This window comes from Oncorhynchus masou, chromosome 9 (genome assembly GCF_036934945.1).
Source record: "Oncorhynchus masou masou isolate Uvic2021 chromosome 9, UVic_Omas_1.1, whole genome shotgun sequence".
In the NCBI taxonomy this organism is placed as follows: domain Eukaryota; kingdom Metazoa; phylum Chordata; class Actinopteri; order Salmoniformes; family Salmonidae; genus Oncorhynchus; species Oncorhynchus masou.
The window spans coordinates 51,563,524-51,588,615 of record NC_088220.1 but is presented as its reverse complement, the minus strand read 5'-3'; the positions used below and the strand labels follow the sequence as shown (position 1 = coordinate 51,588,615).

The window sequence follows — 25,092 nt, the reverse complement described above, 5'->3', positions numbered from 1 at the left end:
GCTATTGTGTCTACTCGATTTTATGCCGCGTTCAAGTGCTAGTCGTAACAAGGAAACTCGGACATTTCGACTTGCTAACTGGTTTAACATTTCCGACTTTGCGACTTGCTCTAACTGGTTGTAGTTATTCATGATACTGCATTAGTTCCGACTAGAACGAGACGCGGAATACCTCAATAGTGGGCTACAGTGATGATGCGATGCTGCGTAGGCTACGTGTGAGTGGGATGCAAGTAGCTTGCCGCCGACATTCTCGTTGCTGGGTGCACGCACTGTAGGCTACTGCGGTAAGGATGCGTCTGCTGACTGGCTCGAAAAGATGAGCAAAGAGACTCACAGAAAAATATGATTTTATTTTTAAAGCAGCCTTTTGACTTCGATGCAGGTATATGGGACCTTTTCCACCTTTTAAATGTATGTATAGTAGCCTAAATAAACCCTCGTCGGTCGATGCTCATGGAGTCGTGTTCGTGGGAGACGCATAAAATGATCCTACAGACAGACGCGAGTCAAATACGACAATTATGAAATGAAGGTTAACGTCAAGCAGACAACATCCAACAGCAATTAGATGTCTGGCAACGTCTTGCTCGGAGAATCTGAGTATGAAATGGTAAGAGAAGCAAGCAAGGACGATGATGACAATATTGAACTGTGGTTGCTATTTAACAGCGTCCTTTAAAATCGAAAAATATTGTGACTGTTTTGGGTACCCTGATGATAATTTTATTGTCTGAACAGGCACCTTCCTATTAAATATTCATACTGGTAGGCTTTGAAACAATTGATGCATGTGGAATTACCGTTTGCGCAGCATAGTCTATTACAACTGTTTCTGGGCTAATCATACATGCATCACCCATATAGCAGCCTACTGTACCCTATTTACCATGGCCTATATGAATTACATTTTTTTGTTTGGTCAAGAACCTCCACTTCATAATATATCATGATAATGTCCACTATAACTATACATTTTACATGAACATAAGCACATAAAATACGAACAAATTAACATTTGATTGAGCCCCAAAACACCAATCAAAGTGGGTAGTTAAGATTGTGTGAGAGGATCGATACATGGTTCTCACACAATGCCAGCCATTCAATCTCTCTCGTGGGCTCTAGCAGATATTGATTCGTAGCTTTATTTGATTATGTGAGTCTTTGTACAGTAACATCCTTTCCAAAATGAAATGAGGTGTTGTATCATGTTTTCAATGATATATCTGATCAATGTTTGTTTCTCCTCTAGGTTGTTTAGGTAGACTGAATTGGTTTACATGCCTGACACCCATTGATAGAAGCTGCGTATCTGGATGGAGAACACTGTTGACAGCACTGTCACTGAATATTACTCAGAAATACACAGCGCGTCATTACTTTTGAGTGTCTATTCTTCGTGCGTTGAAGCCTCCTTGTTAAGGTACATAGACGTTTGAAGATTGCACATTGGCTAGTATTTTTTTTAATACTATCTTAAATCATCTGAAGGCTGCAACAATGATCCAGCAGAACAATAACAACAACTACCCATGCCTGGAGATGTCTGGCTCCCCCAGGGAGGTGCTGCAGAAGTGCCAAAAAAGCAATCTGTCCTTCGCCAGACGCTTGGAGCTTGGGGACATGCCCTTAGTCAAGGGCCTTCGGGCCTGGGCTGCGTGCTCCAAGAACCGCAGGAGGGCAGCACCTCCCCCCAGGTCCCAGGGAACGTGCCGCAGGCCTGCAGATGTCTACCCAGTGGGACAGTGGGGCAGGCTGGGTTATGGTCTGGGGCTACCGCTGGACTCCAACTATGCCTCCAACCCCAGACAGACAGGCCTGGGGGCACTGGTGACTGTGGCCACGTTGAAGGCCTCTGAGGGAGGTGGTCAGACTCAGACAAGCTGTCTGTTCCTCAAGACGGAGGGTGGAAGGTGCCTCTACTCCACAGGCAGTCCAAGGCCCTGCACTCAAAGTCTGGTCCCTCAGTCCCCCTCCACGCTGGTGGGCAGCTGGCTGAGGGATAAAGTGGGAGGGGTCAGGGACTCCTCCATGGTGGGGAAAATGGGGGTGCAGGATATGGGAGGGGCCTTGGGGTCATACCAGGTCAAATCGAGGTCAGCCCAGAGGTGGAGAACATCCTGCAAGCCTGTGGTTTCCATCCAGGGGAGAACACTCCGGAACAGGGAGAATGCTGGCGAGCATACCCTGGAAGGGAGCCAGGAAAGCAGGGACAAAGGGGAGTTTCCCAAAACTGGTCAGGACACTCTGAGTGGAAAACAAGACCGAGGGAGTACTAGAAGCCCCAAATGCAGTCACGCTCAGACCAAGACCTGCACCCAGTGTCACGGGCGGAGAGGAGGGCAGGGGAGCAGCGGGGGTCAGAGGGGAGCTGCCTCTGTATGTGAGCAGGATCAGTCGAGCTGCGGTATGGAGGGGATTAAGGAGGAGGGGAAAGTGCAGGATGGCACAGGTCTCACCCGGTCAAAGCCCTGTGACTCCTCCCTGCCTCCAGACAATGCTGACCCAGAAAACTGCAGCAGTGACGTCGGGGACCGGGGAAAGCCAGACAGCCCACGCGCACAGGAGGGGCTGCATCCTGAAACTTCTCTCAACGAGGAGCACTTCCAGGACAAACTATGGGATAAAGACATACATACTGGAGGCAACGATGTGGCCAGTGGTATCATGAGTCATGTGGAAGACTTTGATGGCATGGTGGGTGCTGTGATTGAGTTTGTGGATCATATCAAGTCTGCAGAGTGTGATTCAGAGAGGCTAAGGGGAATCGGGGAGATAGCTGAGGGGAAGCTGCCCAACAGGTGGATCGATAGTCAAACCTCAGAGAGCCACTGCTGCTCTGAGAGAAGCTGCCTCAAAGACTGCTCCACTCATCCACCCAGACCAGTAGAGGGCAGCATTTCTACTGCTCCTGATGAGACTGGCTATGGTCAGATAAATCAGGAAACTAAATCAGATAGTCAATACAATAAGCTTTGTGAGAAATGTCAGCCAGAAGAAAAAGATCCTGTGGCAGTGGATAAAGAAGGTTTACAGGAATCTGTACATGGCCTCTGTGAGGAAGAGGAGATAGAGGGGGAGGAGGGGATCCAGTCAACAGCACCAGAAATTAGGGAGCTCTGTGGGGAGCATGGAGAGATACTGCCTGAGGTCAGGAGCACAGATGATGAGGCCAGGCTGGTAAAGGTAAACATCATATCCCAGAGAACTGAGCGAGGGCCTCACTGGGCAACGGAGGAACACGAGTGCGAGGAGACATGTAGGATGGAAGCGAGGTGTTTTTCAGATTTACCAGCTAACCTAACTGAAGAGGCCGTAGTAGGGTGGAGGAAGGCAGGGACTAGGCAGTTTAATTCCCGTTTACAAGGCTCTGCTGTTGCTGGCCCTGCTACCTCTGTCACACACTCGCCACCTAATCTGGCCTCCTCAAGAGCCATGGCAACAGGCCTCCCTGCTCCGAATGGGGGGCAGACAAACGCTGGAGGTGGGGCTCTGGTGCCTCTGCTACGGAGCCCAGGGGAGCAGGAGTGGAAGAGGGGCCCGGACGAGAGCAAGGTGGCCTCCAACAGGGGGTTCCTGGATGGGGGGCCAGAGGGGGAGGATGACTTTGGGCTTTTCATGCAGGCAGAGGAGCAGCTGCCCTGGGACGACAGCTTCACTGCATCACCCCTAGTGCCTTCTGGGAAAAGTGAGAGTGTTGGTAAGTCCCCAGCCTACGGCACCTCAGAAATGTTACAGGGGCTCTTTTAAAGACATCCAGACACAACACACACATAACAGAAACTTCTTATGACTATCACATCCTCCAGTTAGATTATGCAAATGGGACAGAGGCAGCAGTAACAGCAGAACATGAAAAGGCTTTTGAAAACCACAAAGACAAGAGCTCTGATGTGAACAGTAGTGGTAACTCTCTTTGTTGTGGTTTGCACCATGCAGCAGCCAGGGCATGTAGACACGTTGCTCCAAATGCCCGAGTGGCGCAGCGGTCTAAGGCACTGCGTCTCAGTGCTAGAGGCGTCACTACAGACCCTGGTCACAACCGGCCGTGATTGAGAGTCACATAGGGAGGCGCATAACTGGCCCAGCGTCGTCCGGGTTTGGCCGGGGTAGGCCGCCATTGTAAATAAGAATTTGTTCTTAACTAACTTGCCTAGTTAAATAAAATATATAATCAGTTCTGGTCTGACCTGGATTCTTGAGGGCCCTCTCCTCTCCCATACTCATGTGAAGGTAGTGCTAGTGCTCTCTGCTTTGGGATGAAAGGCATGTGAGCCTCAGGACATGGGGTTCCATGTTTAAAGAGACAGAGACCCAGGCAGGCAGCTCCGCCGTGATTGGGAGAGACCATGCAGGGTGACATCCATCCCAACATCCATCCCCATGTAACCTCAAACATCATGCAAAGACAAAACTCCCCATCATTAGTGTCTAATGGTAATAACACAGGTCTAGTCATTGTTGTTGTCACGATTATGTCATATGTCAGTTAAAGCAATGGCACTTGCAATGGCAGTGACTTTTAACCAAGTGTATAAATCAAAGTTACAAAAATAGTTGTCAGATTATAGAAGGTAAAAAAACAAACAAACAGGTCAACTACCAAAAAAAACCAAACTTTTATTTGTTGCCCATTCAGGCCATTTGAATGAGGACAGCATGCAAAATAACCGCCTGTTTGGAGCATGCACCAGGTCCCTGCACTTTGAGGTCGACTCAGTGCAAGGCATACAGATCATATAGAATCAATAGAATCTAGCTAGTGTCATAATGATTCATGTCTGATGCCTTCCATGCTGCACTTGAAAACCATTCCATCACCAACGAGTCTACCCATTGGACCTCAGGTTGGACAGACAGCTCATTCCAACAATCAGAGGATGCCTGGACAGCCTTCCCAAAGGATACAACGGGAGAAGGGCAAGACACAAGAGAACAGTGGTGGCCCACAAATGCTGTGGAGGAGACAAGGGGCAGATTCTCTGCCACGCAAAGTGTGGTAGGCCTTTAAATATTTCCATCTTTCCTCCGAAGTGACTACAAAAGACAAGGAGTCAATTTATTGCATATTCCTGTAATCTCCAGGAGTACATGGTCCATGGGACTGACTGGAAATGATAGACATACACATTTGTTCTTCATTTTTCATTATTTCCATCTTTCAGAACAAAGTGTTTGTGGAGGCCTTCCCATCACTGTCTACTCCCCTGTATGATCGTGATGCTGTTCCCACACTCAGCCAGCTCCTCAGAGGCATCTTGGATCATGAAAGCTCTGCAGAAGATCATGGGTAAGTGGGTCAAGAAACCATAATGATATTTTATTCAAATCCAGCTCAAGGAATGATTTGGAAGTTTGATCCTAAAATCCTACTTATATTTCCTTTCAGCTCGGATTTTAAATCAGTTAGAAGCATAATCTAGACAGTTTTATAATTCATGAAATTGGAACGATAAGGAACGTTCTGACATAGTTGTTATATATTGCCATCTAGTGGAAGAAATTATGACCTTCAAGATAGCGCCGGAGATAGCCTGAAATGTCACCAACCACCGAACAATTACTCGACTGTTTGAACCCATGACCAGAGATAAGCTGCATATTAGACAATATTTCACGCACTGAATCAGTATTGGTTTAGTGAAAGATTCAGTTTCACAATTATTTAATAGGCTGCGGTGTTATTCATAACTGTCGCGCTTACTTCTGCCATTAATTTGCATATCTGCGTTTGTCTTGTAGCTTACTCGATGGGTTCCATGACTTGAACAAGATGTTTGGCTTGAAATATAAGAGGGCAAATGCTGTTTCCCGTGAACGTCTTCTACAGTCACTACATTTGGGCCAGTGTAACACGGTGAGTATTTACATCTGTAATGGGCTGTTAAAAGTAATAACAGGCCTCTAGTCTGTTTCATATTATGAGGCTGAAATGATACAGCCTTATCTTATGTTATTATAGATTTTTTTAACATAAGGCTCTATCACCATGACAAATGTTACAGCATGTTAAACCAAACTGAAGTGCCTATAATCATAGCATGTATAATGGGGTCATGCATCATAGTATGACATAGTCATTTGACTGTTCTCTGGACTGGCACTCAGATAACAACTGACTACAGTTCATGTACAATTGATGTAAAGTTTATGTCAATTTAGAAGAGTTGTCATTTATTCACCTCTGCAGGAAAATATGACTGGGCACCGAGCAGCCAACTACAGTCCCTCTCTTGGCCTCCCCTCGTCCAGTCAGCATGCACAGGCCTGTGGGAAGAGACGTTTATCGTATGTCAACAAGAACATCATGGAATAACCAAAATGTCCACTTTCCCTGACCTTCAACAACACATTTAGCCTTTTTCATGCATGTCCATGCCAAACCACTAATGGGACACAGTCTTCATCTCCATGGGGAGAAATAACTAAACATTTCACAAGATTCAGAACTCGGAGGATGCTCTCCTTGGGCCGACTGGACAACCTGACTATATGGTGATCCTTAACAATGCCCTGTTTTGCTTTGCCTTCGCTAGAGTTAGATCACCGATGCATACCTGTGACAAATTTGATCAAATTAAGCACTAATTGTAATTTTTGTCTCACAGATATTTTTAAAATACATGCAAATGTTTAACATTCTTATAAATCTTATTCTTATGGACTATAGGAAATGTTAAAATAATTAGTGTTTGCCCGGAGAAGTGGATGTCTATACCCCCCCCCTCCCCTTTGTTCACTCCCACCCTCTTTCTCACAGACACACTGACATGGACACAAACAACAAAACACACACTATCCTCTCCTGTCACGTGATCTGGCCCAAACGTGCCAGTGACCAACTCTGGAGCAGAATATACTGTAGGTTTAGCAAACATTGGAGCTCACATGGATCACAGCTCCTTTTCTTATTATCATAGTAAATAATGACCATGTTTTCTGAAATTATATCCTTTAAATTGGGGTGTTTCTGGCTGTCAGAATACAGTTGTTTTGTGCTGGCAAAGAGAAAATGTGTTATTTTACCAGTACACGTTTGTTTTAGATCACAAAAAGCAGTCAAGTCCTATTTAGATTCTATTTGTTTCTCTCTTGATTGTTGTTTGTGGGTAACCCAGGGCAACTCAGTAGGCCTACAGAAAATGTAGTGAATGTTTGTCATTTGTACATAATATGTATTCCTCAAGAAAAATACAGATTTTCTGAGTTGTTCAGATTGATAAAAATAGATAGTCAACTTGTTAATTGATGTAATAAAATGATACGTTGATTACTGTTTTCCATCCTCAAAAGCTTTTGCTAATGTTATGATATACTGTATTGTTTTTGAAGTACCTAAACAGTCATCTTATTTGGGTGTTTGATGCAATACTCACTATAAACCAAAACAGCAAACAACAAAAGGGGAGAAAATAGTACTCTACGGGCTACACATGTCAGTCAATTAGAATGGTCTACGGCGCTACAAAAAAGGTTTCATGGGTCAAAAGGCAACCACACCGGTAAATCAACACTTACAAGTGACATATACTTTGAATTAGCACACAATCAGCTGTAACCACTGGCAAGACTGTGCAAAGCCTTCAAGTCATTACCTAAGACTGCTAATGAGGAAAACGGACAGAGCAATGCTATTCTCAGTTCATTACCCACTTTAACCTTGTGGCCAAGAATGCGCCCTACCAGAATGGCAAATTTGTGACGTCTCTCATGTATGATGATGACAGGTAAGGGGCCCAAAAAGAGGTCATGTACAAGATTTTGGTCTGTGGCCAGGGCCTGATCACCGATCAGTCACGCAGGACAGGTGACCTGGGGCCCATGACCTCCAGGAAATTTGCTTTAAAACTACACAATTTTCCCTCAGCTTCTTGGCAAAATGTGAAGAATAGCACGAGATGAGCTGTAAAACAGCACATTCTTCTCTTTTTCCCATGGCACAATATGTAGAAAAACAGGAAAATAGCTTTAATACTGCAAAAGTACCTCTCAGGCTCATGATGAAATGTAGAATAGCATTATAAAACAGTTGTTTGTGTTGAAATGCAGGAAGTTCGCTGTTTTCCTAAAAAAAAAACGTAGGTGCCCCGGGGCACCAAATGCGGTAATCTGGGGCTGTTAGTCGTGCTGAATTGGTTAATAGGAAGTTGCTGAGTCAGATGATCTATTTTCACCAGATATTGTGGCATTGTTTGTGCTAAAGTGAAAATATGCAAGTGGCCTTAGATTACCTTTTGGCAAGCTATGAAATAAAGTCAACAGTTTGTTTGCATAATGCGCCACTGTGCACATTGCCCTGGTATAGTTCAGTGCATGGTTGGCAAGAAGAAAAACATATCCTGGTGTTGCTATTTTCTTCAGTTGCAGCATGTGATACGATGGCTCCCCTAATCACGTGTATTAGTTTTACGTAAAAGTAAAAGCTCAAGGCGAAGCAATCTCTGTCTGCAATAACAACTATATGAAGCCATTATGGACATATGAAACTAGGAGAGCGAGGCAGTACACTCTAGTTCCATTTTGGCCCGCCCCATAGGTCTTCACAGATCTGAGACTGACTGGATCATTTAGTCTATAGTTTCACCTAGGGATTGTTTGAGCCTTTCCTCTATATTTTCCTTATCCAGTCTTGTAAACACCAAAGAGAAAAGGGTAATGAAAAGGAAATGTGTTGTAGCTCACCTAACTGTTTCTGGTTCAGCTCTTGGACTATTTTCTGGGGTTTATTCAGGTGATTGAAACATCCACATGATTGCAGATAGAAATAGAACGTAAAAGACTACGAACATGCTGTTATCATGAGGAACAGTAGGGAGCAGTGTATTCTCAACATGTTTATTTGCAGAGTTCTAGGCGTTTGAACACATCCTTGTCAAAATTGTAACAGTGGGGTGGAGGACTGCCGACACTTTAAACTTGAGTAGACGGAGTCAGGGAAGTAGGCTACAAAGTCACAGTTTGGCGGATGACATTGAAAGCAGAAATATAGAGGAAATGTCTTCGTGGTACAAATCTTGGATACTGCTTACAGGTTTTATACTGTTCTATGTTGCTTATCTGTTGTTTGGAGCGTTCGTTTTCTCCACCATCGAACGGCCGGTGGAGGACAAACTTAAAAGAGACATACAAGTCCTGAAAGAAGAGTTTCTCAACCAAAGTTGTGTCAATGCAACATCACTTGAAAACTTTTTGGAGAGAGTTTTACAAGCCAATAAGTATGGAATTTCTATCCTTCCGAATTCTTCCGCGAGTTCTAATTGGGACTTGGCTTCCTCTTTGTTCTTCGCCAACACTTTAGTAACGACAGTCGGTAAGTAAATAGCCTATAACGTTAACGTCACTTGTCTTTGTTAGGCCTACATCGTTTTCGTTTTGTTTCGGCTGGTTTGTGTAAGACGAATCCATATAGACATTTCTAAACAATTTAAGTGCTAATATTGCAAGATACTCAAGCAAACACTGATTGGTTACAGATTACAATTACATTTGTAGCTGGGCATTTTGTTTTGTACTTAGTGACCAAAACATGCCACGCATCAATGGGCCCATGTGATTTTTCAGGTAAATGCCCCAATATCAGTGCTTTAAAGGCGTTAAAGCAGGGATGGGTAACTGGTGGTCCTCCTTTTGAAAGCCCTCAGATCCATTTCCACTGACTCAGTCAGGGTCTCAATTTACCATTGCAATCTAGATTAGTAGACTGACTGCACAAGGTGCAATTTCGAAATCAGGAGTTTTACTCTGTCAATCACTGATAGTCAGTCAATTAGCCCATGTCAGCTAACATTTTTTTTAGATTCCTAACTTAGTTTAGCGGCCAGCTATCTAATATTGTTATCATGGTTGAATTACCTAGTGAGGCCCCCATTGGTTTTCTAAGTTATTCTCACTCAGATATCATTAAAAACTGCAAACATTTAACTTCATGCAATGACTAAATGTGTATAATTGCAGGAAATTAACTCTAAAATAAAGAAAATGTTGGTAAGCAGACCCATGAGCAACTGCAGCCTCTCAATATGTGTTCAGATTTAAGTGCCTTTGAACTGGGTATGGTGGTAGGTGCTAGGCGCACCGGTTTGTGTCAAGAACTGCAACGCTGCTGGGTTTTTTGCACTCAGGTTTCCTGTGTATCAAGAATGGAATGGTCCACCACCAAAAGGACATCCAGCCAATTTGACACAGCTGTGGGAAGCATTGGAGTCAACATGGGCCAGCATCCCTGTGAAACACTTGACACCTTGTAGAGTCCATTCCTGACAGATTGAGGCTGTTCTGAGGGCAAGGGGTTGGGGTGCAACTCAATATTAGGAATGTGTTCCTAATGCTTGATATACTCTCTGTGTGTAGTGAAAACAGTAGTGGTCATAGAATGGAACCTTGAGGAACACCAAAACCTACCATTGATTTGCCAGTGGACAAACCATCCAGAGACAAACTGATGTCATTCCTACAGATAAGATCTAAACCAGGCAAGAACCTGTCCATGTAGACCAATTAGGGTTTCAAATCTTTCCAAAAGAATGTGGTGATCAATGGTGTCAAAAGCAGCATAAAGGTCTTGGTGCACAAGGACAGACACAGAGCCTTCTAATGGTCTGTGGCCATTAGAAGGTCATTTACCACCTTCACGAGAGCAGTTTCAGTACTATAATGGTTTCTAAAACCAGACTGGATGGTTTTGTATGAATTATGTCTTCAGGAAGGCAGTTAGTTGCCGAGCAACACATTTTTCAAAACATTTTTAGAGGAATGAGAGATTTGATAAAGTCAGATTTATTTTTTTACATATATTCTTTGGGGTTAAAGGTTTGGCTTTTTCAGGAGAGGCATTATTACTGCCACTTTTTTAGTGAGCTTGGTATACATCTGGAGGCTAGGGAGCTGTTTTATTATGTTCAACATAGGAGGGCCAAGCACAGGAAGTAGCTCTTTCAGTAGTTTAGTTGGAATAAGGTTTAGAGGCCATGGCTATTTTTGTGAATGTGTCAAAATGACACAGGATTAAATTGATCTGAGGTTCTGGCTCTTCTGTGCAGACTCGGGACAACTGAGTTTTGGAGAAATACGCAAATACAAAGAGGAGTCTAATTTGTTTTCTAATGATCAGGATGTTTTCCTCTAAGAAGTTCATGAATTCATCACTGCTGAAGTGAAGGCAATCCTCACTTGGGGAAGGAATGCTGCTCTTTAGTTAGCTTTCCAACCGTATCGAAAATAGGGTGATTGAGCAGCAGTGAGGGATTTTCGATATTGCACGGTACTTTCCTAGCTAGTTGGAAGACTTCCAATTTAGTGGAGCGCCATTTTCTTTCCTTTCATATTTTCTGTATACCAGGGAGCTAGTTTCTTGTGACAATTTAGTTTGTTTTTAACGGTGCGACTGCGTCTAGGGGATTATGCAAGGCAAATGTTTACATTGTTGGTTGGCCCTTTAGAGCCCACAGCGGTCGTCAACTGCCTTTAAAAAAATAAATACTATAGCGGCTGCAAACAGCCTTGTTTTTCAAACAATATCTGCATCGATATCGCATAATTAACTTTCTAACAACCTGTTGTCTTATTTGCGTGGCTGTTGTCATCAACCAGAAACAGGTTATGCTGTCATTTTGACTTTTAACAGAAAAAAATCACTTAATTACTCAAAATGACGGTGCCAATGTGTCCACGACTTTTCACTGTATAAGAGCCTGTATCTATGTTGGTTGGATACGGATTCAGACCCGCGATGTCGAGGTGAAAGAAATGAGACAACAGCAGATATGTTTGATGTTGGATGCTGAGAAATTTGGGGTATAGCTCTCAGATTAGCAAATCCTGTCATGTGCTCGCCTGTACCAACCAAGGGCTCATCATCGGAGGAGCTGGAATGATTACTCTCTGTCTCATAGTTGCAGTGTTTAGCTGTATATAGTCAGCTAACTATCTGGTTATTTTGTCTTGTTTTTACTGATGTATTTCATATGGCCCAAGCTGCTTGCTATAGGTTGCTAGCTAGTCTGTCAGGCAAGAAACGTTGTTTGGCTGTAGATTTGGCCTTCGCTTGTGAAGCGTTAACCTCAGCTGACACTTTTACTAGCTAGCCACCGAAATGGACTGTTGGTCGGGAGCTTCATGTAATGGGTCTCCATGGCCGAGCAGCCGCACGCAAGCCAAAGATGATGCTGCGCAATATCACGCCTCGGCTGGAGTCGTGTAAAGCTCGCCATTGGACTCAGGAGCAGTGGAAATGCATTCTCTGGAGTGATGAATAACTCTTCACAATCTGGCAATCTGACGGACAAATCTGAGTTTGGCGGATGCCAGGAGAACTAATAAGGACACCTAATGGTAGATGGGTAAAAAAACAAACAGACTTTGAATATCCTTTTGAGTATGGTGCAGTTATGAATTACACTTTGGATGGTGTATCAATACGCCGGAGAGGCAGGAAACCGCTCAGGGATTTCACCATGAGGCCAATGGTGATTTTAAAACAGAGTTTAATGACTGTAATAGGAGATAACTGAGGATGGGTCAACAACATTGTAGTTACTCTACAATACTAACCTAATTAAGAGTGAAAGAAGGACTCCTTTTCAGAATTAAAATATTGTAAAACATGCATCCTGTTTGCAATTAATAGTGCAAAGAATGTGGCAAAGTAATGAACTTTTTGCCCTAAATACGAAGCGTTATGTTTGGGGCAAATCCAACACAACACATGACTTATACTACTCTTCATACATTCAAACATGGTGGTGGCTGCATCATGTTATGGGTATGCTTGTCATCTGCAAGAACAAGGGAGTTATTTTTTATAATAGAAAGAAACGGAATAGCTAAGCACATGCAAAATCTTAGAGGAAAACCTGGTTCAGTCACCTTTCAGCAGGACAATAATCTAAAACAAGTCAAAATATAGACTGGATTTGCTTACCAAGACAACATTGAATGTTCCTGAGTGTCCTAGTTACAGTGGATTGTTTTGACTTTCATTTTGTTCAATGATAACCGACTTGTTCCCATCATAACTTTAATTTTTCTAAAGGGCGAGTACACTAACCTCTCTGGCAACAGCATGTTATCTGCTATTGTACTGTGTTTGCTTGTATGGGATCCTAATAATTTCTTAGCTCTATAAACTTGCGCTCTGTCTCTTTTTCTCTCATACTTTCTCTCCACCCTCCCCAGGATATGGGCACACTACACCCCTGTCGGACACGGGCAAAGCCTTCTCCATCTTCTATGCCCTGCTGGGAGTGCCCTTCACCATGCTGGTGCTCACCGCCTGCGTCCAGAGGCTCATGCACCTGGTGACTTACGGACCCATCAGCATGTGCCGCCAGAAGATCGGCCTGGAACCTCTCACCGCCACTGCCGTCCACTTCGCCATCCTGCTGCTGGTGGTGGTGCTGGGCTTCTTTGTGGTACCCGCCGTGGTGTTCAGCTACATCGAGGACACCTGGTCCTTCTTGGACGCCATATACTTCTGCTTCATCACGCTGTGTACCATCGGCCTGGGCGACTACGTGCCCGGCGAGAAGCCCGGACAGAGTTTCAGGTCGCTGTACAAGATCTCTGTGATGGGTGAGTCATGAACTAGTCTGAGTGTGTTACTAGTCTGAGTGCATTTGATAACAGGGCAAGGCACCCTGACATGGCTCATGACACAGCTCAGACTAATGTCATATAAATTCCGTGATAGTCATTACCCACTCAACTTAAATATTGGTGTTCATGATTTCGAGTTAGAATTATTTTTCCCCTTTTTGAATAGAAAACAAGGAAATAACAGTGTGAACAGTGACTGAACGATTGGGTGGAGTTTGCATCAATGTTTTAAACAAGAGGGATGTGCATAGGAATAAGTGGACTTGACAATTTTGAGCGTGTGCAGACACTTGAGTGAAGTGGGAGACGCTCGGCCCCAACACCACCTCACATTAGAGAAGCCAGAATGTGACATCTTGTCCAGCACTGAGATAGCTAGGCCCTCTGGTGGAATATGGTGTTGTGTCTCTGTGAAACCGCAGGAACTTTCACACCTTGGATGTGAGAACTGGCGCTTCCTGAGTGCTCCTCCTCCTCTCAAGTAGTGCACTCCGGTCAAAAGGATCTATAACGTCCAAGGAAGCAATTTTAAGAACTAGTAAATGCTGTTTTGTTTTAGTTTTTAAATGTGCTTATGTAAGATATATTTGAAATACTCATAATTTGAAGATGAGTGGACAGGACACCTCTGCCCTTCATTGTGCTCAATGTCCTGAGCCAACATTTGTGGGCCAAATGTCAGGAGATATTAGTCAGAATGCTGAGACTTGCATGAGTCTCCCGATTTTAACATGGTTCAGCCGATGAAAGAAAATTGCTGCATTCCTTATCCCTGTATTGACCCTAGACATGTAATTCTGATACTGACCCTAGACATGTAATTCTGATACTGAAAATATGCAGTACGGTTTATCGTTTGAGTACATTTGTAGAAGTCTGAGGACGCCCCCTTGTGGTTTTCAGGAGGAAACTAAAGTGTTGCTCCACTGCCCCCTCCATGTATCTCACAATGTCTGTGATTTGGTTGGTATACTGGATGGGTGAATTTGAATTGGGCTTCTTGTTTTGGGAAGAGTGCAATGTGTGGTGAAATTGCTCTCATCTTAAGGGCATGTTGCAGTAGGGAGTCAAGGATACCATACCATCTACCCAACTTGTACTTGGAAGGATTTCATATTGTCTCATGACATTTGTCAGAGTTATGGTATAATTGAATTACTGGAATTACCCTTTTTTAAATTCTCTCTCAAAATAACCTCACTGTTTTAGAGCCAAGTGGTGTTTGTTGTACTCTGTGGCATTGTCTCAAAACCTTGTTTTAGGGCCCTGTGTTTTGGTTGATCATGTCACATGACCTGGATTTGAACTTTTATTTAAAGCTTGTTCATTACTCTTTTTTCTTCTTTTTATGTCATATGGTCCAGCACCATGCGGCAGGGTAGCCTAGTGGTTAGAGCGTTGGACTAGTAACCGAAAGGTTGCAAGTTTGAATCCCCGAGCTGACAAGGTACAAATCTGTCGTTCTGCCCCTGAACAGGCAGTTAACCCACTGTTCCGAGGCCGTCATTGAAAATAAGAATTTGTTCTTAACTGACTTGCCTAGTAAAATAAAGGTAAAATAAAAAAATGCTCAGACAATTGCTAAAATTGTGGATGTAATTATCATTAAAGTTTCAACTACTGGGAAAATAGGTTGTTTTGCCCATGTCGTAATATACTTTCCTGTCTCAAAATACCTCACATGGCATGACAGAATTTAAGTCACAAGGGAGGTGTAAGTCTACTCTGCTTACTGAGCTTCAGTGAAACAACTGTTGAAACAAATGAACCATGATATGGCATAAGCATAACTGTATCGTGAGGAAGCCTGTTGTAGAAGTCTGAAGACGGCCCCCTTGTGGTTTTCTTCTTGTCCAGCAGGAATACATCTCGAGCACACCAGTGTGGTGAATTTGTGCTTTGTGAGACAAGTGACTGTCCATGTATAATGCTTCTTCCCACAGCGTATACTTGCTAATGTTGAATTAATGTTGTGGTCTCTGTCCTCTGCAGTGTACCTGTTTGTAGGGCTGATGATGATGTACCTGGTCCTGCGTGCCTTCCACCGGATGGCCGACCTGCATGGCCTGACTTCTTTCTTCCAGCTCCCCCACTGTGACGAGGATATAGAGGAGGACAAGGAGCCCATCATTGAGGCCGGCCACGAGGACCAGCATGAGGCGGAGGACTCGGCCAAGCCCCTGGATCCGGCCTCCCAGACCTCCTATAACACCATCAACCGATAAGGACTCACTCCAAACTGGCCCGTTCTCCTTTACATCAGTCAGGTCAAACAGTTTAAACTGCAGTCACTGTTTTACAGCAACACAGGGATGAGTTTAAAACCTGACACTATATAGGCACCAAAGACTATCTTTACCACTGTGAGGCAACTCATGGGTCAGGTCAGACCTTCCTGCTACGACAGTGCAACTAAACCAAAGAGAAACAAAAACTCTACAGCTGCACCAGTGCACCCAGTTGACACTTGGCGAGGGTTGTTATTCCATAACCTACAGAAAACACTTCTGGTTGGGACTGATTCTGATTATTTATCACTTTTTTTTGGTTTCAGGCCAAAAAATATTTAAGTATCATATACTAATATTTTCATGTACCCTTTTGTGGTTTTTAGGTCAGGGTTGATCAAAGTAAGTCATACAGAAATATCTGATATTTCAAAACTAAACAAACTTGTTATAGTGGCCATCTTTTGAAGGAGTTTGTTGCCCCTCCCTAGTAACTATGTGAAAAAGCCATTGCTTGAGACTTTGTCTTGAGTCATATGATGGATAATATTCCTAGGACTAGCGTGGGCTTTTCCCGGCTTTGTTTTTGCCAGTGGTGTGACATGGTCATGTGTTTAAAAAATATAAAAAAAGACAAGGATATCATCTGAAGGATAGCAAATTTAGGGAACGAAAGGATTGAAAATAAAAACCAAGTATATGTGTTCTGATGTGTAGTTGTCATTTATTCAATGTTAGGAAGTGTCATTGTGAAAGCTATGTGACAGATTGTTCAGGATTAGCATGTAGGAAGTTTGTCAATGTACGTAGTAGCAAATGACAATGTAATATCTGCCAATAATGTAATGACTGCTAATGTAATAACTCTTGCATTTGTTATAAATGCTGATAATGTAAAATTGCTAAATGTTTGTGCATAATGTAATAATTATTACATTGTGTTGATTATTACAAATTGAAGTGGGTCGCGTTTTTTAATGAATGTAATAATTTTAACCAGTGTAATAACACAATGTAATAACTAAATTCACTCGTCTCGTGTATATCATGTGTCATGCTTCATTAATAGTGGACAACACACCACATTCCTGAATCCTTATTTGATATTACTCAGGGAACGTAATTGTCCAGTTCATTAAACCAGTGGACTAATGTTGGAGGGCCCAAACTCATGTTTCCCAGCAGACATAAATGGGGAGATTGTGGCATTTTCATTACAGTTTGGGACTGTTATCTGTAATATCTCCACATGACCTGAACATACAGGGCATTTGGAAAGTATTCAGACCCCTTCCCCTTTCCTCATGAATCTACACACAATACCCCACAATGACCAAGCGAAAACAGGTTTAGAAATTTGTGCAAATGTATTCAAATAAAAAAACAAAAATACCTTATTTCACTCCGGTGCATCCTGTTTTCATTGATTACCCTTGATGTTTCAACAACTTGATTGGAGTCCACCTGTGGTGAATTCAATTGATTGGACATGATTTGGAAAGGCACACCTGTCTATATAAGGTCCCACAGTTGACAGTGCATGTCAAAGCAAAAACCAAGCCATGAGATCGAAGGAATTGTCCGTAAAGCTCGGAGACGGGCTTGTGTCGGCACAGATCTGGGGAAGGGTACCAAAAAATGTCTGCAGCATTGAAGGTCCCCAAGAACACAGTGGCCTCCATCATTCTAAAATGGAAGAAGTTTGAAACCACTAAGACTCTTCATAGAGCTGGCCGCCCAGCAAAACTGAGCAATTGGGTGAAAAGGGCCTTGGTCAGGGAGGTGACCAAGAACCCAATGGTCACTCTGACAGAGCTCCAGACTTCCTTGGATGGCGATGGGAGAACCTTCCAGAAGAACAACCATCCCTGCAGCACTCCACCAATCAGGCCGTTATGGTAGAGTGGCCAGATAGAAGCAACTGCACAGGAAAAGGCACATGACAGCCCGCTTCGAGTTTTCCAAAAGGCACCTAAAGGACTCTGACCATAAGAAAAAAGATGCTCTTATCTGATAAAACCAAGATTGAGCTCTTTGGCCTGAATGCCAAGCATCACGTCTGGAGGAAACCTGGTACCATCCCTACGGTGAAGCATGGTGGTGGCAGCATGCTGTGTGGATGTTTTTCAGCGGCAGTGACTGGGAGACTAGTCATGATTGAGGGGAAAGAGGAACAGAGCATAGTATAGAGAGATCCTTGATGAAAACCTGCTCCAGAGCGCTCAGCACCTCAGACTGGGGCAAAGGTTCACCTTCCAACAGGACAACGACCCTAAGCCTACAGCCAAGACAACGCAGGAGTCGCTTCGGTACAAGTGGGAGTGGAGTGGCTTTAGGACAGACTTATTTAAGAATAAGGCTGTAATGTAAGAAAATGTGGGAGTAGTCAAGGGGTCTGAACTTTCCGAATGCACTGTATGTAAAATAGAGCCATGAAGGCAACTTTGTATTAAAATGTTTCTTGTACTGGTTGACATGAAAGGTAACACTTACATATGTGAGGCTCATAAGAGGACTGTAAAGCAGATCATTGAAAGTAGTGGGGAAAAAAATACTGATTTTGGCCTTGGACTTATGGGTTAAGGGTGAATGAGAGGAGTGAGTGTCTAACATGAGTCTGGTCCCATCTCCATAAAGCCTGGTCAATCCTGGGATAAGGAGTGAAACCGCTTTGAATATTTTTGTGATAAATACAATTTGTCTAATCGCATGACTGAAAGGTGTGTCTTCAAATTGAGCAGTTGTTTTTTTCCTTACAGATGATGCTGGATGTTTGCAAGGTCAGAATGGAAGTGCAAGTTTGTTGTGGCAATGGATGCAAATGCAGTGTTTCTTAATATGCATTTCATTAAAAAAAAGTGATTTTGGGCCTCCAGAGTGGCGCAGTGGTATAACGCACCTGCTGTGCCACAAGAGATTCTAGATTCGAGTCCAGGCTCTGTTGAAGTCGACCGGGAAACCCATGGGGCGGTGCACAATTGGCCCAGCGTCGTTCAGGTTAGGGGAGGGTTTGGCCGGCAGGGATATCCTTGTCCCATCACGCACTAGCGACTCCTGTGGCGGGCCAGGCGCAGTGCATGCTGACATGGTCGCCAGCCACACCTATATGCGGCTGGCTTCCGGGTTAAGTGGGCATTGTGTCAAGATGCAGTGCGGCTTGGTTGGGTCGTGTTTGGGATGACGCACGCCTCTCCCGAGTCCGTACGAGAGTTGCAGCGATGAGACAAGACAGAGTTTGGGTGTTTGGATACCACGAAATTGGAGAGAAAAATTGTTAAAAAATATAAAATAAGTGATTGGTTTAAGTTATTATACTATTGATGAAAAAAATTTAGGTTGATGAAAACCTACATCCAGTGTCAAACTTTGCTGGGCGGTTACTGCATAGCAACCGAGCGGTGCCGAAAGCCTATACGCACAAAAAGTGTATTTCTCTCAAATTTTGTGAAAAAATGACCCTGGATTTATAAGCTCGGAAAATGCTTTTGCGGCACAGTCGATAGCGCGCCTGACCTCAGGCTCGAAGGTCGAGGGTTCGAGACCTGCTCCCTGTTGTTTCATTACAATATATTTAACTAGGCAAGCCAGTTAAGAACAAATTCTTATTTACAATGACGGCCTACCAAGAGGCAAAAACGGCCTCCTGCGGGTACGATGGCAGGAATTAAAAATGAAAATGTAGGTCAAAACACACATCACGACAAGAGAGACACCACAACACTGGATAAAAAGAGACCTAAGGCAACAACAGCATGGCAGGAACATGACAACACAGCATGGTAGCAACACATCATGACAACAACACTAGCAGCACAACATGATACAACACAAACATAATACGAACATTGTTGGGCACAGACAACAGCAAAAATGTAGAGACAATAATACATCACACGAAGCAGCAACGGCCATACATGTTAGTGAGCATGTCTCCTTTGCCAAAATAATACATCAACCTGACAGGTGTGGCATAACAAAGCTCTGCTTTGCTTAATATAAGGAATTTCAAATTATTTATACTTTTACTTTTGATACTTAAGTATATTTAAAACCAAATACTTTTAGACTTTTAGTCAAGTAATATTTTACTGTCTGACTTTCATTTTCACTCAATTAAGGTATCTATACTTTTACTCAAGTATGGCTATTGGGAACTTTTTCCACCACTGGGTATCTCTGACCAACATATGCATATCTGTATTCGCAGTCATGTGGAATCCATAGATTAGGGCCTAATGAATTGATTTAAACTGACTGATTTCCTTATATGAGCTGTAACTTAAGTAAAATCTTTGAAATTGTTGCATGTTGCGTTTAGTTTTGTTCAGTATACATTTTCCGTCACACAAGACCACGTGCTAACACAGCCCAATCACTGGCCGGCAGGCTATGAGGAAGCTTGCACCCTCACACCATAGACATTAAAGACAATTTTCACCCAAAACCACTCATTCCTTTAATTTACAGTGTTAAATAACACATATGTGAGAGACAAAAAAAATTGCATTTTTTTTTTCATTGTGGCATTGTAATAAGGTTGGTAGCAACATAGAAAATCGTTGTGGAAATCTGTTGCAGCTCAAGTCGACGACGAAGTTCACAATGCAATGCTTGCTCTATGGGCTGCTACACACAATAATACCAAAGACAATATCACCATGTAAAGTATCTATTTAGCTGTAAAATCGCTTAAACAAACTACACTATCAATTTAGGAGTCTAGTCTCACCATGTTCAAACTGCAGATCGATGAGCCTCACAGAGTGGAGTCTGACATTCGCAAGGGCAGATATACTTTTGAGGAGATGGGAAACGTTGTCCATACTAAGGCAATGGGCCACGAGGTGCATGCTGGGCTATTATTATGGGAATTGGGCGCTAGCTCAAAAAGTCAACATTAGCATGAATTTCGTCACCAAGATGTACAAAATTACAAATATTTTCCATGATGTGAGCTATTTAACTTGTTATATGTGATACAGTATAGCTTTGGAATCGTGACATTAAGTACTTTCGAGGAAAATAGCCGTTTCTCGACTCATACCCTGACACAGAGAAGAGATTGTGAGACGATTATTTTAGCAACCGTAGACAGTCTGCTGGGTGGGGCGTTAAACGTTCCTCAATTCATTACCCAATGAGATTCCATCTCCTTTCTCTGGGCCCATTCACCAATATGGCACGCTTGAAATTCAAATTCTTTCGGCTTTATGAGCTACCAGGAGTTTTCCATATGGATACTTAGATGTCGTCAGCGCTATCGCTATCCATTGGTTTCAATGTCTGCAATCAAAGCATAATGTCATAATGATTACATTACGCGCAAAAAAGCTATCACGTTATGCGTTCAGTATATTTATTGGCCATTTATTACATGATAAATACAAAGGTTATTACATTAGCAGCGATTACATTATTGGCAGTTAGTTAATACATTATCAGTTGCTACAAACTTATTACACTTTTCACATGCACTTTAACAGCACATGATCCAGCTACACTTGCATTGTTCTGACACTTATGTCCACTAGGGGTCAACACGGTACATTGAGTATTTTTCTCTGGCTGCTTGCTCGTGTTCTGCAGCAGGATCCCCACCGAAGAGGTGTGATTCTACTGTCGCACAGTTTAGACAAGTGAAACCGTTTGAAAAGATTGGCACAAACCCATTTAATTTCAGAATTTATGCAACGTCAATGGGCATAAATTAGACAGTGCACTTACATGTCTTTTATTGTAAAATGTAAGCATAATTTCCTTTTTCAGGGCATTAAGCCAAAATACATTATATAAACAAGAATATAAAGATTACATATTTAGCTGAACATTTAAATATGAAGTTTCTATAAATAACTCGTCCTTTGAACCATTTCTGACACTGGTTAGACATTTTCTATAAAAATAAACGTTAATGAAATCCTTATTGATGAAACTGCCAAGTTCGTTTGGGATATTACAACAACCAAGTTACTGCAAAAAAACAACAACCCAATTTTCCCCCTTAGACATCATTGCACACACACAACAGAACCAAATTGAGGAATTCCTCTATATTACCTCCAGCTGTTATAACCGGATATTGAACTACTGGTAAGCACCATGACATTTCACAGCCAGTAACTCGGGTTAAGGTAATATTTGTATTTGCTAATGGCTGAAGCTAACTTAGTGGCACAGCTCAATATGTAGCCTAATTATGCATACTGGTTAGGCAAAGTAGACTACTACTAAAGAACATACTGACAAATACAATGCAGTATTATAGGGTGGCAGGGTAGCCTAGTGGTTAGGGCGTTGGACTAGTTCAAATCCCTGAGCTGTCGTTCTGCCCCTGAACAGGCAATTATCCCACTGTTCCTAGGCCGTCATTGAAAATAAGAATTTGTTCTTAACTGACTTGCCTAGTTAAATAAAGGTAGATGTGATATTGAAGGATGTGAGAATGTGTTCAACATTAACCCACAACTTACCAATGAAATGGATTTCTTCACAGAAGACATTTCCCCTCAGGTTAGAGTTTTTTTTCACATTTAAAAACTGTTCTCTATCTTCCCTTCAATAGATGCCTGATGCATGTAATGGTATTCCAAAATTCCAACTGTTTGAGTCAATCCTACCCACTAATTAATTAATTGGACATCAATCTGAACTGCTTTGCTATTAGCAATATCTTACAATATAATCTCTTAATATAGCTAGGCATAATGGATATTACATTTAACATTTAAAACACCACTAATTGAAAAAGTAGGCTCGTCTCTCATTCAGCCTTTCCTTCTTTTGTATAAAAACAGCACATTTCAGTCATTAAACCATGTGATCAACTGGACAGAGTAAACACTACATTTCAACGTCTTGTTCTCTTAATAATGTAATAATTTCCTCAAAGTTCTGGTGATCAAGACTCTACCAGTATTTCCATGATGTGCTCCAGCTCATTCAGGTCCCTGAAGCTCTGGTTGAGGGAGAAGGGAGAGGGCGAAGTGGATGGAACGGAGGACAGAGAGGGTAAATACTTAAGCAGCTCATCACTGGCTGCAGCAGAGAGTGCTCGAACCCCCATCTCCCTGTCAAACACAGACGTGTCAATGTCATGGAAAAGTTCATCCAGTTTCACATCATGCAGGTAGCTGGAATGCATGACCTCCTCCACACTACCGAAAGCCACCCCCTCTGAGGTTCTAGAACCCCCAGGGCGCCACTCAGAACTCCAGTGCCATGTGGGGGCCTGTCTGGACCCCAGGTCTCCAGGTAGGTTCTCAATGGACATGAAAGGTGTCCTCTGAGGTGCCTGAGGCCCTGGCCCTCCATCAACAGCCAAGTCTAGTTCTTTCAGGATGGAGGAGACTGCAGCTGACAGGGAGAAGTCACTCTCTGAGGACATCCAGACCTCCTCCATGTCCTCGACACTGTTTACAACACCCAGACCAGACTCCCGTTGGGTGCAGGGGTTAGATGGGACCATGGGTGGCACAGGTCCTGTCAGGTTAACTAGCCCAGATGGAGGCTTGTTTTCTATGTGTATCTGCCGCAGGGTGTTGGCTATCAACACCGAGCGGCGCAAACTAGGCTCCACCAGTGCCTTCCCGCGGTGGTACTTGTCGAGGGAGATGCCCAGCACTGACTGCCGCTGGCTCTCCCAAGTGGCGCTACGCATGCACCCCACGACATCATCATGGAGTTTGCGCTTCTGTCCCTTGGATATCATCATCCTCCTCGTCCAAACGTTGTTACTGTTAGCTAGAGGGAGAACACAAAACTTGGTAAGAATCTTTAAAGATCACATCACGTTACATGGTGAGATGACTGCAGTTGTGGTATAATAATTAGCTAGTAATATAGCTATGTCCCGGTGATAATTGGCTAGTAAATAAATGCCTAGACAGCTAACGTTAGTACAGTAGCTAACGTTGGTTAGCTAGGTAGCTAGCAATAGCTTACTCTCCACTTCCTAACGTTACTTTGTCGAAATTTGACAAAACAACAAACCTGTCGTGCGCAACTGTTCTTCTGGCTCCAGGTATCTTTTCAATATACAAATGTAAAGAATGCTGTTAGCTCCAAATATATTTGTTTGCCTCGCTCGCCAACTCGGTACAAAATCCACCGGCAAACTAAAACGTAAACTTGTTCCCGCCCGAGATTTAAGTTTCACCAGAGAGGAAAAGGCGAAGCGAGAGGTTTGACTCTCGCCAAAATCAAGTCAAGGAGAGAAGTGAACAATTCTTCATTAGTTCTTAATTTTCTCGAAATCTAAAAGTACACCCTTGATTCGAGCCAATATCGTAAGTAGTTGAACATATTATTACTCAAACCTCGTGACAAACTGAAACGTTTTCATTTTCGTCAAAATAACTTGTGCCTGTGATTTGTCGCGAGACGACCGTTAGACCCGATAACGTGTTTCTACGCATGACTTTAGCTAGCCACGGTCGTCATGCCTTCATCTACAATGGTGCGTTCGTAAATTGCCTCCAGTGTTGCAGTGTACTCAGGTCGTAATTCTGAGTATATAGCCAGAATTAATTTACGAACGCACCCCAAGTTTGATCAGCGATTTCTATTGGAGGAGCGGTTTTAGCTTATCTTCATACTGTAGTATTTTCCCTGGGTGCTGGAAATAGTGACAAGCGGCGAGTTGCATGAGTGCATTACATCACTAGGGTAGCCTACATAAGAATAAAAAATACATATTTAAGGCAAATTACTAATGCATTTGAATAGGATAACATTTATCAAATAATACTAAATTAAAATATAAGTAAATATAAGTTTACAAAAAAACATGAGTTTATGATAAGCAAGCAACTTTCTTTGGGTTTACAGTAGGCTGGCCTATTTTGACAAAGCCAGCTATGGACTGTCACGAGCTACATGGCTCAACAAGTTACTGAATGCTTTGCATGCCCATGATACTGTGATATTAGGCTTCGCAAGTCATTGCATGCCTACCTGTTTGTCTCCATATTCAAGCAGAAAGCTTCTAAAATGTTTGTCTCAATCGCCAAATTAGAAATTCAAACTCGTCAGAATTGCAGTAGATAATGAAAATGTCGTCTATGGTGTTGACAGTGGTGGGATAGTCCCAGCAGTCTCTAAGCTTTTGTTTGAAGTGTTCACAAAGGGGTTTGTGTATGTGACACTTCTAGATATCGGAAATAGTGACTCTGTATGTGAGTGTACTACTGCCTCTGCCAAGAAGACTTTTGAGACCTTCATGGCACAGGTCAGGTGCTAGTTCACCAAAAACCACAGTGATTGGTTCAAG

At 42.9% G+C, this 25,092-nt stretch overlaps 3 protein-coding genes and 1 long non-coding RNA gene across 5 annotated transcripts; 2 read left to right on the top strand and 2 right to left on the bottom strand.

The window, feature by feature from the left end:
- si:ch211-14c7.2 (uncharacterized) lies at positions 1 to 6,756 on the top strand. Of its 2 annotated transcripts, XM_064974320.1 has the most exons (6): positions 1 to 613; positions 1,256 to 3,703; positions 4,851 to 5,002; positions 5,169 to 5,293; positions 5,746 to 5,860; positions 6,194 to 6,756. In XM_064974320.1, exons 2-6 carry the CDS (start codon positions 1,504 to 1,506, stop codon positions 6,317 to 6,319), a joined length of 2,718 nt encoding a protein of 905 aa, XP_064830392.1. In that variant the 5' UTR covers positions 1 to 613; positions 1,256 to 1,503; the 3' UTR covers positions 6,320 to 6,756. The 2 variants fall into 2 exon arrangements, with proteins under 2 accessions (XP_064830392.1, XP_064830393.1); XM_064974321.1 differs by lacking the exons at positions 5,746 to 5,860; positions 6,194 to 6,756 and adding an exon at positions 5,498 to 5,728.
- LOC135546141 (uncharacterized) lies at positions 5,189 to 8,761 on the bottom strand. The gene is made up of 3 exons (XR_010456548.1): positions 8,686 to 8,761; positions 6,186 to 6,270; positions 5,189 to 5,277 (listed from the first exon to the last, which is right to left on the bottom strand). It is a non-coding gene; the product is annotated as an uncharacterized LOC135546141 (long non-coding RNA).
- LOC135546140 (potassium channel subfamily K member 6-like) lies at positions 8,578 to 17,226 on the top strand. The gene is made up of 3 exons (XM_064974322.1): positions 8,578 to 9,313; positions 13,177 to 13,572; positions 15,589 to 17,226. Exons 1-3 carry the CDS (start codon positions 8,998 to 9,000, stop codon positions 15,819 to 15,821), a joined length of 945 nt encoding a protein of 314 aa, XP_064830394.1. The 5' UTR covers positions 8,578 to 8,997; the 3' UTR covers positions 15,822 to 17,226.
- A 3,920-nt stretch (positions 17,227 to 21,146) lies between these two features.
- Positions 21,147 to 24,213, bottom strand: LOC135546138 (SERTA domain-containing protein 3-like). Its single transcript, XM_064974319.1, has 2 exons — positions 23,814 to 24,213; positions 21,147 to 23,564 (listed from the first exon to the last, which is right to left on the bottom strand). Exon 2 carries the CDS (start codon positions 23,533 to 23,535, stop codon positions 22,723 to 22,725), a length of 813 nt encoding a protein of 270 aa, XP_064830391.1. The 5' UTR covers positions 23,536 to 23,564; positions 23,814 to 24,213; the 3' UTR covers positions 21,147 to 22,722.
- Between the last annotated feature and the right edge of the window lie 879 nt (positions 24,214 to 25,092).